General features: G+C 42.6%; 1 protein-coding gene across 19 annotated transcripts in view; it reads left to right on the plus strand.

Annotated features, from left to right (window-relative positions):
* birc6 (baculoviral IAP repeat containing 6) overlaps positions 1 to 14,447 on the plus strand; it is a 156,129-nt gene extending 141,682 nt beyond the window's left edge. For all 19 annotated transcript variants that reach the window (XM_064932346.1, XM_064932354.1, XM_064932347.1 and 16 more), the window contains 2 exons: positions 12,490 to 12,624; positions 13,515 to 14,447. In XM_064932346.1, coding sequence (XP_064788418.1) covers positions 12,490 to 12,624; positions 13,515 to 13,694 — 315 coding nt within the window. In that variant the 3' untranslated portion in view covers positions 13,695 to 14,447. The remainder of the gene's footprint in view (positions 1 to 12,489; positions 12,625 to 13,514) is intronic.
* Positions 14,448 to 17,536: the final 3,089 nt, after the last annotated feature.

The raw sequence follows: 17,536 nt of genomic DNA on the forward strand, positions 1-17,536 counted from the left end.
CTCGCTATACTTTGCTCCGTTCATCTTTTCCTCGATCCTGACTAGTCTCCCAGTCCCTGCCGCTGAAAAACGTCCCCAAAGCATGATGCTGCCACCGTGCTTCACCATAGGGATGGTGCCAGGTTTACTCCAGACGTGACGCTTGGCATTCATGCCAAAGACTTCAATCTTGGTTTCGTCAGACCAGAGAATCTTTTTTCTCATGGCCTGAGAGTCCTTTGGACATGGCCTGGTGCCTTTTGGCAAACTCCAAGCGGGCTGTCGTACCTTTTACTGAAGAGTGGCTTCTGTCTTGCCACTCTACTGTAAAAACCTGATTGGTGGAATGCTGCAGAAATGGTTGTCCTTCTGGAAGGTTCTCCCATCTCCACAGAGGAACTCTGGAGCTCTGTCAGTGACCATCGGGTTTTTGGTCCCCATTCTGACCAAGGCCCTTGTCCCCCGATTGCTCAGTTTGGCTGGGCGGCCAGCTCTAGGAAGAGTCTTGGTGGTTCCAAACTTCCATTTAAGAATGATGAAGGCCTCTGTGTTCTTGGGGACATGCACTGTCAACTGTGGGACCTCATACAGTGTATAGACAGGTGTTTGCCTTTCCAAATCATGTCCAATCAATTGAATTTTTAACACAAGTGGACTCCAGTCAAGTTGTAGAAACATCTCAAGAATGATCAATGCAAATCGGATGTACCGGAGCGCAATTTCGAGTGTCATTGCAAAGTTTTTTTTTATTTTTAATACATTTGCAAACATGTCAGCATACCTGTTCTCGCTTTGTCATTATAGGATATTGTGTGTAGATTGAGGAAAGAAATGTAATCACTTTTAGAATAAGGTTGTAACGTAATAAAATGTGGAAAAGTGAATGTCTGAATAATTTCTGAATGCACTGGAAACAACGAAAGCTGCTGAGTGCATTGCTGATGTTGTTTGCTTGAGAAGTAAGGGCTGCTCTCTGTTGACATTTTGTGTTGATAATTGGCATGACGCATTGTCATCGGCATGTTCTATCTAAACGGTGTCATCCCATCCTCTCTTCTGTCTCACGTTTCATTTGGTGGTGGTGTGGGAACCTGCAGAGTGAGTACCATTCTGGCTTTTTTGCACTTTGGCCTAGGAGGTGTAGATTATTCAGGCTGAGGCTCAGAATCAGAAGAATAATCATCAGATGTCATGAATCATTTCTTCTCCGCCATCTGTTGTTTTCATTCAGATCTTGCAGTAACGCTAACACAGCATGTGCTTCCATTCGTCTTTGTCTTCTTGCCATTGTAAATTACTCACACTCTCACTATCTACTCGAAGTAGGCCAGAGTAGACTGGTGGACTGATATAGGGTACATAACATTTTGAGATTTCAATTTGAATATACCAATTCAATAGAATGGCCTGTCCTGTTCTTCATTCACAATTGGTGATTAAATAATTATGCATCGCTCGCTTCCCCTCGTTCATCAACTCACCCTTTCTCCCCCTTCATATTTTACTTCATTTATTTCATCTGTTCTATGTGTGAAATTAGTTTAGGTTCAGTTTCGAGGCAATTATCAGGGTGATTTAACAACTGAGCACGGCACATTCCACTGTCAGGAGAAGGCGCGGAGCAGGCCCTACTATCTGGAAAAGGAGGGTCAACGGGGGACATCATTCAAAAAATTGGTTATAACTCCAGTTTAGTTTGTCATATTGAGATTCTAACAACGGCATTGTGTTATATAAACTTATTTAGGAAAAGTCAAGGACGGGGGGCATGACTTCAAAAATGATAGTGTGATATTTTATTTATTCATGAGCAGTCAAAATGACTGCTTTAACGGTTCTAGTGTTAAGTGATAATGCCTGACAAGCCGGTGTTCGTCTTGGAGCGTCAAACCATGCTAATATATCCTCCAAACACCGGCTTCGAGAGCATTGACTTTCATGCTATGTGTTACCAACATGTTCAAATAATGATTTACCTTTTTTCATAAAACATTTTATTTTGATGAATTTATTAATAATATTTCCTCCTCCCACTGAACAGTCCCGATACAAATCTAGGGTTGCAACCCAAGCTGGCTGTTCCTTCACTCTGTCAGTTAGGTTGCCAGAGACGCGACCCAGTCGTGAAGTATTTTTGTTCCATATCTATGGACTCGACTTAAATGCTGACCAGACCGGACACTTCTCGTGCGCGAGCGTCGCAAAATAAATTTAGAAATACATTTCTGCACGATAGCGCACGCGCACAGCCGGTTTGGGTACCGTGTCAGTCGTTCGTGCTAAATGTGTCCCTTGCTTGCAAACTAGGCAAGTACAGTTAAGTTGGTCACGTCAAACAGTGCTGGCAGAATAACAGCAAAATAGCTGCTGCCACTCTCTGTTTATCATATATGCATAGTCACTTTAACTATACATTCATGTACATACTACCTCAATTGGGCCGACCAACCAGTGCTCCCGCACATTGGCTAACCGGGCTATCTGCATTGTGTCCCGCCTCCCACCACCCGCCAACCCCTCTTTTATGCGACTGCTACACTCTGTTCATAATATATGCATAGTCACTTTAACCATATCTACATGTACATGCTACCTAAATCATCCTGACTAACCGGTGTCTGTATGTAGCCTCGCCACTGTATATAGCCTGTCTTTTTACTGTTTTATTTCTTTACTTACCTATTGTTCACCTAACACCTTTTTTGCACTATTGGTTAGAGCCTGTACGTAAGCATTTCACTGTAAGGTCTACTACACCTGTTGTATTCGGCACACGTGACAAATCAACTGATTTGATTTGGGTTTCTTTAAGCTGTTTTCTAAAGTGCTCTTTCGCCAGGACACTGTTTATTCAGAGGAGCTAGACAACTACACAGCTAACAATCACTTCAAGGGGCCTCCCATACGGGAGTTGTAGCGATGAGACAAGATAATAGCTACTAAAACAATTGGATACCACGAAATTGGGGAGAAAAAGGGGTAAACAATTTTTTTTAAATAAATACAACAATCACTTCAAACTGAAGCTGGAAAGACAGCCTACTAGCTGCATTTAATTTAGTTTGACCTGTTTTTCTTTTGACATAAATTTGTATTTATCCATAAAAATTGTGCGGATTCCTGATTTCATCTGGCTGAGAAGAAATGTCTGTCTTATCCTGACAAGTTGATCCTCAATGGGACAGTGGAGATCAAATTTAACTTTTGAAACGATGTTGTAAATGTCGGAGAGATACAGCAAGGTTTATACAAATGGTTTTCAACAGCAGAGATATGTGACCCGTTTCAGGAAATTAGGCATATGTCGCGCATCACTACTTCACAGGAGAGCCATTTGAACTAAACTTTGTTTTTTAATTTAAAAAAATGTTTGTCACAAATGCCTTCTGGAACATGTGAACTTTCATGTGCCTTAATAACACACTTGTATGCCATCTGTAATTATGAATAAAATTGTTAAATTACAAGCCAAGTTGGTTTAGCCACAGAAAAAGACAGCAACCTTCCCGCAAGCCATGTCTGTCTGCACATATGCTGCTTTTAGCTCCTTAGCAACTTTGCATGAATTTGCCCTGCCTAATATACATAAACCTGGAATCACTGGTCACTTTAATAATGGAACACTAGTCGCTTTAATGTTTACGTACTGCTTTACTCATTTCATATGTATACACTGTATTCTATTCTACTGTGTTTTAGTCAATGCCACTCCTAATATTTATATATTTCTTAATTCCATTATTTTACTTTTTAGATTTGTGTGTATTGTTGTGATATGTTAGATTTTGCTGCGCTGTTGGAGCTAGAAACACAAGCATTTCACTACACCCGCAATAACATCTGCTAAATATCACATTAAATTCAAAAATACTTTTTTTTTTTTTTAATTGGCTGAGGTGAGTGGGCTGGACATGCCGAGAGATGATTTCAGATTGCTCTGCCATGTAGCACGCTTCTGTCTGTAACATGAGCTGGTCAGTATGTGTAGGTAAATCCTTTCTAACGTGGCTTTTTTGAAAGATATCACGTAGTACAACTGCGTGAGTATTGCTCTCCACTTTCTGGAGGACAGAGTTTTGAAATCAGTGGAATTAGAGTATGATAGCCAAGGAGATTCTGGTGTTTGATTGCAAATATGCAGATGGAGTCTAAAAGAGAACACACAGAAGGTAGCTAGCGACATGTCTAAAAAGACTCCAATATACAAGTAACCATTTCAATGGGGCAGGTAGCCTAGTGGTTAGAGCGTTGGACTAGTAACCGGAAGGTTGCAAGTTCGAATCCCCGAGCTGACAAGGTTCAAATCTGTCGTTCTGCCCCTGAACAGGCAGTTTACCCACTGTTCCTAGGCCGTCATTGAAAATAAGAATTTGTTCTTAACTGACTTGCCTAGTTAAATAAAGGTAAAAAAATATATATATATAGAAATAGAATATTCATGATGTCACTGCGTCAACTGTCGATAGATGTAGCTGGTAAATTCGCTCTGGCTATCTACTCTGATATCAGAGCACTCTCGTCTGAGTGTGCCAGAGTGCAGAATAACTTACGGATTTACGAACGCTTACCACCCATTGAATATGGCCAGTGTCAGTAATCGTTGGCAAAAAAGCTTAATTAGATTGTTCCCAGCAACACAGTTAGTCACCAACTCTCAGAATAACATAAAAACAGCCTAACCAGTCCTGCTAGGGCGAGTAAAATGGTCAGTGAGAGCTGTTCTCTAATTTGTGTCTGGAAGTAGCTAGCAAGCTAGCTAACGTTAGTCAGTTAACTTGGGGGTTTGACTGCCGTTTTTAGGTCAGAAAGCTCAGATCAACCCTACTCCTCCGAACACTCCAAATTTACGAATGGACAATCTGAAAATGCTCTTGAGTTTACGAACGCACAGTGCGCACTCTGAGCACGCTCTGGCTCTCCAGTTAAGATTTATAAACACACCCGTAGTATAAATCATATTTTAGTCTTGAAATGTTTTTTTGTACATGACCTTGCGTGTAAATCCTTAAAGCGATGCTGAATGGGTGTAGGCAGAGCCCTCCAGTAGGTACCAAAACAGGGGCCATTTTCTCAAAAGTGAGGTTACAAGTTTATCAACATTCAAAGCAGAATTACTTTCCCATTGTTCCTCGGCTGTAGTGTATGATATACAATTTTGTAGCTCTGAGTCTCTACTTTTATCCAATGTAAAAATCACCATTTCAAATTTTGCTACATAAAACCGAAACCGAGCCAGTCAGTAACAAATGCTAGTTTTAAAGAAAGGGGATACAATGTCTAGATGATTTTTTACAGTGATGATTAAGTTCATAAATTGCCTGGTTGGGCTGAAGAGACCATGGATTGCGTAGTGAGATGGATCAGTAAATGGGCATTTCACTGTCATAACCTTAGCCAGTGATAACTTGTGGAATAGACACCAACTGGAATGCGGCGTTAACCAATCAGCATCCAGGATTAGACCCACTCATTGTAAAAACTGAAATATTATGGAGGCTTGTCCGGGATCTATTTGGTCCCATGTGACCCCATCTCATAGATATAGAACCGTACCTGGAGAAGTCTTCCCGTGCAAAAGATGTAGATTCTCAACATGATTACCTGGAGAAATGCATCAAACTAGAGGAAGACATTGGCATAGATTGCCTATTGCTCAAACAGAAGAATCCGATGTACTGTATAGTTCATCAAAGACAAATGGTCTCCAATCTTTTGAGGTAGCGGTACTGTTGAAGTACATTGTGTGTGTGAGTGAGTTCAAGACACACACCCAAACTGTCACGTCAGCTGTTCCCAGTAATATTCCATGCTATGTGGTAGAAGCGTGGCAGTGTCATTTTCGGGTCCCAGGGTGAAAATTGTCAGCTTTTGCATGGCAGCAGTCTCTGTAATAAAACCACAGGGATCTGACGTCAGAGCGGCTCAATGTGAAATGAGCCATTGGAGCCGGGAGCTGGAGAAAACGGCAGGTCTCTGCAATACTGCCTTAGTGACCTCCTGAAATGCAATTAAGCTCGTGAGACACTCCTACACGATCCTGCGCTGCCCTTTTCCTCATCTGAGCCCATGGCAGAGACAGAACAAAATACCAGCTGCAAACAGAATAGCTGCAGCACGCGCACACATACAGTAGTAATTGTCTCCGTTTTGATGATGCTGCGTGCTCAGCGCTGTCTCTTTCCACTCATGTAAACAGTGAAAGCTGTGACACTGTAGACATATTTATTTTTGGTGCCGGGGTATTGTGTGTGAGAATCCCACATTTCTATGCCCTATTTATAGTCTGAGATGGAGAATAAAAAGCAACCTTGAATAATGCAGCAGGAGATTGTCAGGTGGAATTAGGAACAACAGGTTGGCCGTTGAAAAATAGATCTTATTTTGTATGTGAGAGAGCGAGTCGGGGGGGGTCCCATGCGCGCAGCCTGCTCAAGTGTGAATAGGCCATTAGGGGAGGCTTTGCTGTGGCTGACATCTCAAACCCACCACTCCAAAGCGCTTTCCCTCAGGAGCTTAGCGAGACCGACACCACTGTCCTCTCTTCATAGGTCGGTCCACACAAGAATGGAGCTCATTATCAAAGGGCTTTCCCATAGAACTATAATTCTATATCTATGGGGTATTCACTGTTGTGACGATGGGGGAAGTTATGGAGTCCTTTATGAGACCAGCATGTTGTCTTGACCTCTGCCAGCCCTGACCGAGTCTACTATATACAGTGTGGTAGAATCACAATCCAAGGACCTCCCAGAGCAGATGGAACTAAGCTACCTTACGTGTTAATTTATCATGTAAACAAGAGGGGGATGCATCAGTGGATGTACCGCACACACAGTCCTGCTTGCACACCCTGTCAAGGAAATAAGTAATTGTGTTCAGCACACTCCATTACAGTGCATTATTTCTGGGTTTTAGCGAGACACCTCTGCCCAGTGGGACCTATCGAGGCTGGGGAGTTGACTCCTCTCTGAAGGACCTGCTAACCCAGCACAGCTTGGTTCAGAATATTGCAGGCTGCTGTATAGTCTCGCTGGAGGTTAAATAGGGCTCCTATGTTGGGTTTCGTGACAGAGAGGGAGAGAAAGCCAAGAGTGGAGGAGTGATGTGCCACAGCTGCCAGGATTTCCATGGCTATGCTGGCAAGGAAATTGATCATTCCCCTAACCTCACATCTCCCCTTCCTTCCCATGGCCCAATTCCGTGGCAGCGACTGCTTGCCTCTGCAGAGTGTCAGTCAAAAGTGACGATGGGGGCTTTAGAATGTCACTGTTTAGTCACCGGATCTGAGTGACTGAGGAGGACCTCGTCTTAGGCAACATGCGGCGAGGGATTCTGCAGGAGTGCTACTGTTGAGCATCTCCTCGTCTCTGTCAGGAGAGGATGACGTGGTGTACGGGCGAAGATTTGAGAATGCTGACATTAACCGACACAAACACACCACTCGACGCTGGGGCAGTGGTGTTGAAGTCGGCGTGAATAAAGCTGTGCTGTTTTTCCTGTCCCAGAGGACGACCGTCCAGAGGCCATGCCATCTGCCCGTTTGGGGAAGGAGGCCCTCGTTTCTCTCTCCTCCTGCCCCCTTTGCCCATCCCACTCTCCCACCCCGGCCTCAGTCCCAGCTGTAGTCACACTCTCCCTCCCCCACTGATGCCAAGGCACTTGACTGCAGCTCTAAACTGATTTACCCCTCCAGATATTTCTGTTGTCCATCTCTACTCCGTTTGAACAGTGGCAGTATTTACGGTGCTGTAGCATAGTAGACCTGAGCTGCCAGAGTCTGCAGAGGAGCTGACCAGGGGCTTAGCATGCAGCAGGCAGGCACGCTGTGTCAGAGGAGCCTCAGGATGAAAATTTAAAAAAAATTAAATCATTCTCACCCTTGACCCCTTCGTGTGTGAAGCAAGCAGAAAAACATGGAGACACACGTCTACCCTCTGGCGTAATGAGTGGACGGCAGCATTACCTAAAAGGTCACTTAGTTCATCTGTAAATCGAGTACACAATCAGCAGACCATGCCAGTGTGTGCATGTATGCGCATTTGTCTGTTTGTATTGTGTGTATCTCACATGGATTTGTTGGTGTTTTTGTGTGTTCAGTATGTGTCCAGCATACCGTTTACAGGTCATTTGTCAAGACACCCTCCTCTGATGGGTACACGTGTTCCATGTTCAGTGACTCTTGGATATGGACACAACGCTTTCATCCATGTGACCAATGTGTGTACTGAAATGCCAAAAGTCACATGTGCAGTGCCCTTACAATACGAAACGCCCCTGGGGATTTAGTCCTTTTGAATTGGTAAGCATTTCTAAATGGCTATGTTAAATGGAGGTCTACCACATAATGTCAGGCCTAGATCTGCCTCTGGGCTTTCGCTTGTAGGATGAGCCCTGTGCACACGTCAACACTGTGGCTCGATATCTGCAAATCTGGGGGAAGTTGCGTAACGCCGGGAGAAAGGTTATAGTTTTTATTTCTGTTTGTTTTTCTGTTTCTGTTCTGTTTAAATTTCGTTTCAGTTAGTTTTAAGACCTGATTTGCTAGTTATATTTAGCTTTAGTTGCTTCGAAATATTCCTATTTAGTTTTAGTGTTGAATAGAAAGCATGTGTGAGGCTAGGAGACATTTGTGTTGTATTGTTTTTTTAGGTAAAACATAAGGTGATGGTTCAGGTCATAGGTTAGGTTTAAATTATAAAGTCAATATCAATGTGACTTGAATTTTATTGGAATATCGCCGAGACTGATGCAAAAAATATGGTGGAAGAAAACTCTCTCGCCCATGTTTACAACAATCCAATGCTTTTTATCTTTAGCAGTACATGTACCGAGAATCACGTTATCTACCTAGACAATCTTTTCCCTGTTAGCGAGTGGTGTCAGAAGCCCCCAACCCAATCAAAAAATGTATACTGTGCCTGTCAAAAGTTTGGACACCTACTCATTCAAGGGTTTTTCTTAATTTTGTACTATTTTCTACTTTGTAGAATAATATTGAAGACATCAAACTATGAAATAACATGCAGTACTAACCAAAAAAGGTGTTAAACAAATCAAAATACATTTTAGATTTTAGATTCTTCAAAGTAGCCACCCGTTGCCTTGATGACAGCGTTGCACACTCTTGGCATTCTCTCAACCAGCTTCATGAGGAATTCTTTTCCTACAGTCTTGAAGGAGTTCCCACATATGCTGAGCACTTGTTGGCTGCTTTTCCTTCACTCTGCGGTCCAACTCATCCCAAACCATCTCAATTGGGTTGATGTCAGGTGATTGTGGAGGCCAGGTCATCTGATGCAGCACTCATCACTCCCCTTCTTTGTCAAATAGCCCTTACGCAGCTTGGGGGTGTGTTGGGTCATTGTCCTGTTGAAAAACAAATGATAGTCCCACTAAGCTCAAACCAGATGGGATGGCGTATTGCTGCAGAATGCTGTGGTAGCCATGCTGGTTAAGTGTACCTTGAATTCTAAATAAATCAGTGTCCCCAACAAGCATCCCCACACTATCACCTCCTCCATGCTTCACGGTGGGAAACACAAATGCGGAGATCATCCGTTCACCTATTCTGCTTATCACAAAGACACAGCGTTTGTAACCAAAACTCTCAAATTTGGACTCATCAGACCAAAAGGACAGATTTACACCGATCTAATGTCCATTGCTCGTGTTTCTTGGCCCAAGCAAGTCTCTTCTTCTTATTGGTGTACTTTAGTAGTGGTTTCTTTGCAGCAATTTGACCATGAAGGCCTGATTTCACGCAGTCTCCTCTGAACAGTTGATGTTGAGATGTGTCTGTTACTTGAACTCTGAAGCATTTATTTGGGCTGCAATCTGATATGAAGTTAACTCTCATGAACTTATCCTCTGCAGCAGAGGTAACTCTGGTTCTTCCTTTCCTGTGGCAGTCCTCATGAGAGCCAGTTTCATCATAGCACTTGATGGGTTTTGTGACTGTACATGAAGAAATGTTAAAAGTTCTTGACATTTTCAGAATTGACTGACCTTCATGTCTTAAAGTAAAGATGGACTGTAATTTCGCTTTGCTTATTTGAGCTGTTATTGCCATAATATGGACTTGGTCTTTTACCAAATAGGGCTAACTTCTGTATACCACCCCTACCTTGTCACAACACAACTGATTGGCTCAAACGCACGCATTCAGAAGGAAAGAAATTCCACAAATTAACAAGGCACATCTGTTAATTGAAATGCATTCCAGGTGACTACCTTATGAAGCTGGTTGAGAGAATGCCAAGAGTTTGCAAAGCTGTCATCAAGGTGGCTACTTTGAAGAATCTCAAATATAAAATATATTTTGATTTAACACTTTTGGTTACTACATGATTCCATGTGTTATTTTATTGTTTGTCTTCACTATTATTCTACAATGTAGAACATAGTCAAAGTAAAGAAAACCCCTGGAATGAGTAGGTGTCCAAACTTTTGACTGGTACTCTGTGTGTGTGTGTGTGTGTGTGTGTGTGTGTGTGTGTGTGTAAAGATATATGTATTTTTGGTTGGGGACTGCGGGGTGCGTCCTTTGCCACTGCTGTTAGGCCTAGCTCGTGCGTCCCTATCTATTTAAAACATCTCTACATTTACCCAGATTCAGTAGCTTGAAAAACCCTTATTTCATGATTTGTTTTTATTTTAGTTTGTTTTGATGACAAAGATAGTTTTAGTTTTTGTGACGGGTTTGTTAATAATTTTATTTCAGTTTACGAAATTGTTTTTTCATGATTAGCTTTCATTTTAGTTTACTATAATAACCTTGGCCGGGAGTAGGGGCACTTTGTTTGTAAATGGCTACGAGGGAGGTGACCGTACCGATCACTCTCCCACGTTTACCCACCATTGTGACCTTGAAGGATTCACGGCAATCAGCTGGGGAGCATCGGAGAAATAATTTGAAGTAAATCAAGCAGGAGAGGAGAGAGGGAAGCAGAGCCCAGCCCCATTCTCCAGATTGATCCTGGTACATAACAAACCAGCGGCCATGACAACTAATCCCCCAACAATAGTTGTGAAACGGAAAGTGAAGAGCAGTAGCATCCCGATTTTGTCTGCCACAGAGACTCATGCTGGGATGAGGGATGGAGGGGTCGGGGGGGTTGGTACTGAGGAGTGGTGTGTGTAGATTGACATCACTGACACATCACTCATCGCAGCATGTGTTGGGTAAGGGGGGGGGGGGGCTGAAGTGGCTGACTGAGCACAGAGCAAGGCTTGCTGTGACATCAGAGAGACCTGGTGATAAACACTCCCAGACCCGCAGTGTGGAGTGTGAGAGACTTGACTGAGAAAGCAGGTTGCCAGCCAGCCCTGCTCCATTCAAATAGAGAGCTGCCTCTCTCTAATTAAGACTATCTAGATCGCCACACAGTTCAATACTAGGCTACATCTCATCTAATCTATCTTATCTTGGTCTCAGTGGAGAGCCAATTCTGCCCCTCTGTTTTTTTTTCTGATTTGGTGGCTCATTTCTTTAGCGGGTGTAACAAATAGTCATGTCAGTCATGCTTTGTTTTGACAGAATTGATTTACCCATGTTTCTGGATCTGCTCGATCCTATAGTCATTTTATTGTGTTCCGTGTCTACCAGCAATCATTCTGTTATTTGATTATTCTCATTTAATCAGATTAATCTCTGGTAAACTCTAGCAATCAGAATAGGCTGAAGACAGAGGTTGTTCTTGGTTGTGAGGCATCTTAAACACACACACGGAGTGTATTGATATTGGAGATCTGATAGCCCCTGGGTTTTTCCATTGCTAATGCTTTTTGCTTATGAATAATTTGAAGTTCCTACTTGTACCCAGCCTCTCCGGCTCTGTGCAGACCTGGAGAACTCAGTCAAGGGTAACGTTGCATAGCACTCCTCCAAACTTTTTCAGTGGAGAAATGGTGCTTATATTTATTAAGTTAACGCTGCACTTCAAATCAGCCTGCCTGCCCAGATCCAACTCCCTTTCCAGTCAGAGTGAAATAAGACCAGTCCTCATGCTGCTCCCTGTTGCAGAGGAAAACTTTCAGAAGTGTCGGTGTGTTGCCTATTCAGAAATATACCGAACAAAGAAACTGTATTAGTTTCAGTGTCATTGCACTCACCCTTTCCTTTGTCATTTACAGTGTGAACCGTGGGGTATTTCAAGGGATTGTATTTCCAAAGCTGGCTGGCTCTCACTTCACCATTCCATAATCTGGGCCATTGGACAGCGGTTTAGTAATGTTACATTAGGATTATATTGAAGGCAGAACAAAGGGCAAATTTGATTGAATTATCCGTGCATTATACTCATTGTCCTCCAATGTGTCATGGAAGCAACATTTACATTTCCCAGCATATTTTATGTATTCCATAGCCTATAACTAGGGCCCGTACATGCGTACAGGGAAAAACTCCTGGCCCTACTAAATGGCTATAAACCAGAAATGAGTTTCAATAATGTTACTGCTGGTAAACGTGCTGCATGTTTATCTGAGACTCGTGGTTGTTCTCATCCACAGGTGATCCACAAGCACTTCTACCTGAAGCGGGTGGAGGTCATGGCACAGTGTGAGGAGTGGATCGCAGACATCCAGCAGTACAGCAGTGACAAGAGAGTGGGCCGCACCATGTCCCATCACGCTGCTGCGTTGAAGGTAAACAAATGTACTCTTCAGCTACAGGAGAACCTTGAACCATATCAGAACATGGTCCTTCACCACAGAAGGTAACACCTCATCCCCCTTTCACTTACGTTTACACACACAAGCGCACACAGTTCTGGTTTGTGTTGATGAGGTCTGAATTGGTCTCTCAGGGCAACATCCCTGATGTTTATGCATGGTGGACAGGCTTGATTCATGCCACAGCTGGCTTCCCCCTCTGACCGTCTCGAGGCGGGCCGAGCAGATAAGGGACCCGCGTTCTACTTCCCTCAGCGCTCACTGGCAGCAAGGCTCCCTTCCTCTGGCTGTTAATAGCCACAATTAATACCCAGTTTAAATAATCTCCCAGGCACCCTGATATAGACTAAAGGACCACAGAAAGCTGCTCACATTGCTGTGGCAACACTCAATGCTGTTTTTAAAGTAGGGCCACAGAGTTCTTTGTAGTCCCATTATCTTCAGGGCTTTTTTTTCTCTTGCTCCAGCAAATAGTTTCAGATTCTGAAATGATGGGTTGATCTTTAGTGTACGTTCTTGATTCCTTTCTCCTGGTACTTTTTTTTAAGGTGATGTGTGAGAAGTGGTCCCTTTATTCATTACTTCAGTAGTATCCAAGATACTCTGCTTTGGCAGTGAAAGGGCAACTGGAATGGATTAATGTGAGCTCCAAGTGTATTTTAGACAACTTAAATGGTGGGTTTGAAGTTTGTATTAGTTTGGAAGAGCGTTTAGTTCACAGGCTTTGTCATTATTGTTGGGAAGAGTATCCATCTATTTCCTCATCAGAGCCCATGTTTGTACTTGTCTCCTCACAGCATATAGTAGCTCTGAACTGAGCCCTATGTGATAACTCTGTCCTCTTTCCCTCTTTCCCCATCCAGAGGCACACGGCCCAGCTACGAGAGGAACTGCTGAAGCTGCCCTGCCCTGAGGGCCTGGAGCCTGACGGGGAGGAGTTCTCAGACAAGAGTGCTGCCCTCGTGGTCAAGGAGCTGGCCAATCAGGACGCGGAGAAGCCGAGTGGCAGCCAAGACGGCACCTGCAGTGAGGGCCCGCTATGAGTCCCGCCCCTCCTTGCTCCCCTCCACCCTAAGCCGCGGCCACTCCTCCTCTCAACTATTACTATTGTTATTAAATAGACTTTGACGGCTTCGAAGCACAAGCCACCATTTTGTCAATATTTGTATGTAAGAATCTAATTATGTAATGGCTGAATAAAGAGGACAAAAAAACTAGATGAGAATGAAACAGCTTACAAACCAACAAAAATAAGACAAAACTCCAAACTATGCTATGCCCTTAAGGAAACAGTCGACAAACAAATTACCTTTTTATTTTTACCTGTATAACAGTGTAAACTGTTTGTGCTTTTTTTTTTTCAATTGTGAAATAACCACTGATTGGTATGTTATTAAATTTGTTTATGTATACATAATGACAGAGGAAATCACTGAATATATAAGGGAACTAGCCTACCATTAGAGAATAATGTTTACTGAATGTTCATTTCAATTGTTTGGACTGTTAGTGCAAGGACAGTTGTAACCAGGAATATATTGGTCGTTCTTTAAGTATACTATTTAAAAGAAAACATACACTTTCCTGAATTTGAGAAATCTTCTGGTTGCCCATTGACATCGCTTTTTTGATTTCTACAGGATCCTGTAAACTTCAATAAAGGCTGAAATATACATTCTTAATTGCAACGATTACTTGTTACCCTTTTTACAGGCTGTTCAAAAACGCTATGAGCAAGTTTTTTTTTGCCTCTAAATCTCAATGCAAGTTTAATAAATGCAACCTGTTTTACTTTTCCCGGATATATACATTGATCTGATTGTGTAGATAAGAGTGAGTATGTAAGATGTTTGGGATATGTACCGGTATGTGAACGCTTCTGAATGTGTGATTGGGTGCGTATTCAACAATCCCACTAAGATACAAAGATGCTATGTGCCTTTTATCTACATTGACATCATACCAAATACTTTGAAAAAGTTAATTCACTGATTATTTGACATTTCTACACTTTGATCGTTCCGCTGTGTCTGAAAAGGTTTGATTCCGGTGAAAGAAAAAGCACTTAATATTTTACTCACTCCCGGTTCAGTCACATACTCCTTTTGGTAGGACATTAAATGGAGCTTGAAAATGTGGATTGATTGTGCAAATGCTTCTTTCTGCGTTGTTGAACACAACTTGGACTTGAACCTCTTAAGGAAAACATGGTACCAATCCACATGGGCGCATAAGCTGCTACTGTAAAGTGACTTGGAAGGCCCAGTGCTTATTACCAGTGCAGGGAAATGGGCCATCTATATGGGTAGAATATTAAACTGAAGTGTCTAGAGTTTTTTTTTTTTTATATAATAATAATTAAATGTCTTTGCTGGTGCAGTTTGTAGCCATCCGCAGCTAACTGTCAGTCCTCTGTGTTCTCCTATACTTACCATAAGATAAGCTTATATTGGCTTGTGCATTTCACTGTTGTGAAACAAAATTACCAAAGTCAACATCCAGTTTGATTCAGTGTGAATTGGTTGGCTGTATGTTGCCTTAGGTGTCTCCTAAGCAAATATACACAGAGTGGACATAACATTAAGAACAATGTCCTAGTATGTAGTTGCTCCTCCCCCTTTGTCCTCAGAACATCCTCAATTCATTTGAGCATGGACTCTACAATGTGTCGAAAGCATTCCACAGGGATGCTGGCCCATGACTCCAATACTTCCCACAGTTGTGTGAAGTTGGCTGGTTGTCCTGAGGGTAGTGGACCATTCTTGATACTCACAGGAAATGTGAAAAGCTCAGCAGCGTTGGTGTGTATCTTCACAGTTGTATATGAAGACTAAGCAACATTGAGCCTCTGGAACCTTTTCCTGTTATCCCTTTCCCAAAAACCTCTGCCTTTGGGAATGCCTTTTGTTGTTCTTGTACAGCAAGCTTGGATAAACAGGGATTATGGTGTAGAATAAAGGAGAACAGCACAGTGGATGCACTTCTGTGATTTAGCCCTACCACTATACATTATTCATCCTATGCTTTAAAACTCAGTGAAATAGGAGAAATAGCAACTGGAAAATGCATGGAGTAAAGCTGCATGGAGAATCAGTAATGGGAATGCAATAAGCCTACAGGCTACACAGAGTACATGCAGCAGGGTTTGAATCCATTGTTCGGAATCTGAACCCAAATCACACCAATACTAGACAGGTGAACAGAGTTAGATGCAGTTTGTTTTTCTACCAAAGTTTTGATCACATGAACACTGTATTGCAATATATTACCCTTTCACCAATGTTTTTATCATTTGAAGTATGCTGAACAAAAACATAAATGCAACAATTACAATGATTTTACTGAGCTACAGTTCATGTAAGGAAATCTGTAAATTGAGGCCTTAATACATCCTAATTAGTGCATTGGGAAAGTGTTCAGACCTCTTGACTTTTTCCACATTTTGTTACGTTACAGCCTTATTCTAAAATTGATTTCTTAGTTTTTTTTACCTCATCAATCTACACACAATACCCCACAATGACAAAGAAAATCAGGTTGAAATACACATTTACATAAGTATTCAAACCATTTACTCAGTACTTTGTTGAAGCACCTTTGGCAGCGATTGCAGCCTTGAGTCTTGGGTATGACACTATAAGCTTGGCACACCTGTATTTGGGGAGTTAGGTCAGGTTGAATGGGGAGTGTCGCTGCACAGCTATTTTCAGGTCTCTCAAGAGATGTTAGATGGGGTTCAAGTCCAGGATCTGCCTGGGCCACTCAAAGACATTCAGAGACTTGTCCCGAAGCCACTCCTGTGTTGTCCTATCTGTATGCTTAGGGTTGTTGTCCTGTTGGAAGGTGAATATTAACCCCCGTCTGAGGTCCTAAGTGCTCTGGAGCAGATTTTCATCAAGGATCTCTCTGCACTTTGCTCTGTTCATTTATGCCTCGATCCTGACTAGTCTCCCAGTCCCTTCTGCAGAAAAACATCCCCAAAGCATGATGCTGCCACCATGTTTCACCGTAGTGATGGTGCAGGGTTCCCTCCAGACGTGACTCTTGGCATTCATGCCAAAGAGTTCAATCTTGGTTTCATCAGACCAGAGAATATTGGCAAACTCCAAGCCGTCTGTCATGTGCCTTTTACTGAGGAATGGCTTTCGTCTGGCCATCATAAAGGCCTGATTGGTGGAGTGCTGCAGAAATGGTTGTCCTTCTGGAAGGTTCTCCCATCTCCATAGAGAAACTCTGGAGCTCTGTCAGAGTGACCATCGGGTTCTTGGTCACCTTCCTGACCAAGGTCCTTCTCCCCCATTTGCTCTGTTTGGCCGGGCGGCCAGCTCTAAGAGTCTTGGTGGTTCCAAACTTCTTCCATTTAAGAATGATGACCACTGTGTTCTTGGGGACTTTCTATGCTGCAGAATTCTTTGGAACCCTTCCCCAGATCTTTGCCTCGACACAATCCTGTCTCGGAGCTCTACGGACAGTTCCTTCGACTTCATGGCTTGGTTTTTACTCTGACATGCACTGTCAACTGTGGGACCTTTATATAGACAGGTGTGTGCCTTTCCAAATCATGTCCAATCAATTTAATTTACCACATGTGGACTCCAATCAAGTTGTTGAAACATCTCAAGGATGATCAATGGAAACAGGATGCACCTGAGCTCAATTTCGAGTCTCATTGCAAAAGGGTCTGAATACTTATGTAATAAAAGGTATTTCTGTTTTGAATTTTTTTATGATTTGCTAAAATGTCTAAAAACCTGTTTTTGCTTTGTCGTCAAGGGGTATTGTGTGTAGGTTGATAAATGTTTTATTCAATCAATTTTAGAATAAGTATGTAAAGGAACAAAATGTGGAAAAAGTCAAGAGGTCTGAATACTTTCCTAATGCACTG

The sequence above is a fragment of the Oncorhynchus masou genome, chromosome 23, assembly GCF_036934945.1.
Source record: "Oncorhynchus masou masou isolate Uvic2021 chromosome 23, UVic_Omas_1.1, whole genome shotgun sequence".
Lineage (NCBI taxonomy): Eukaryota > Metazoa > Chordata > Actinopteri > Salmoniformes > Salmonidae > Oncorhynchus > Oncorhynchus masou.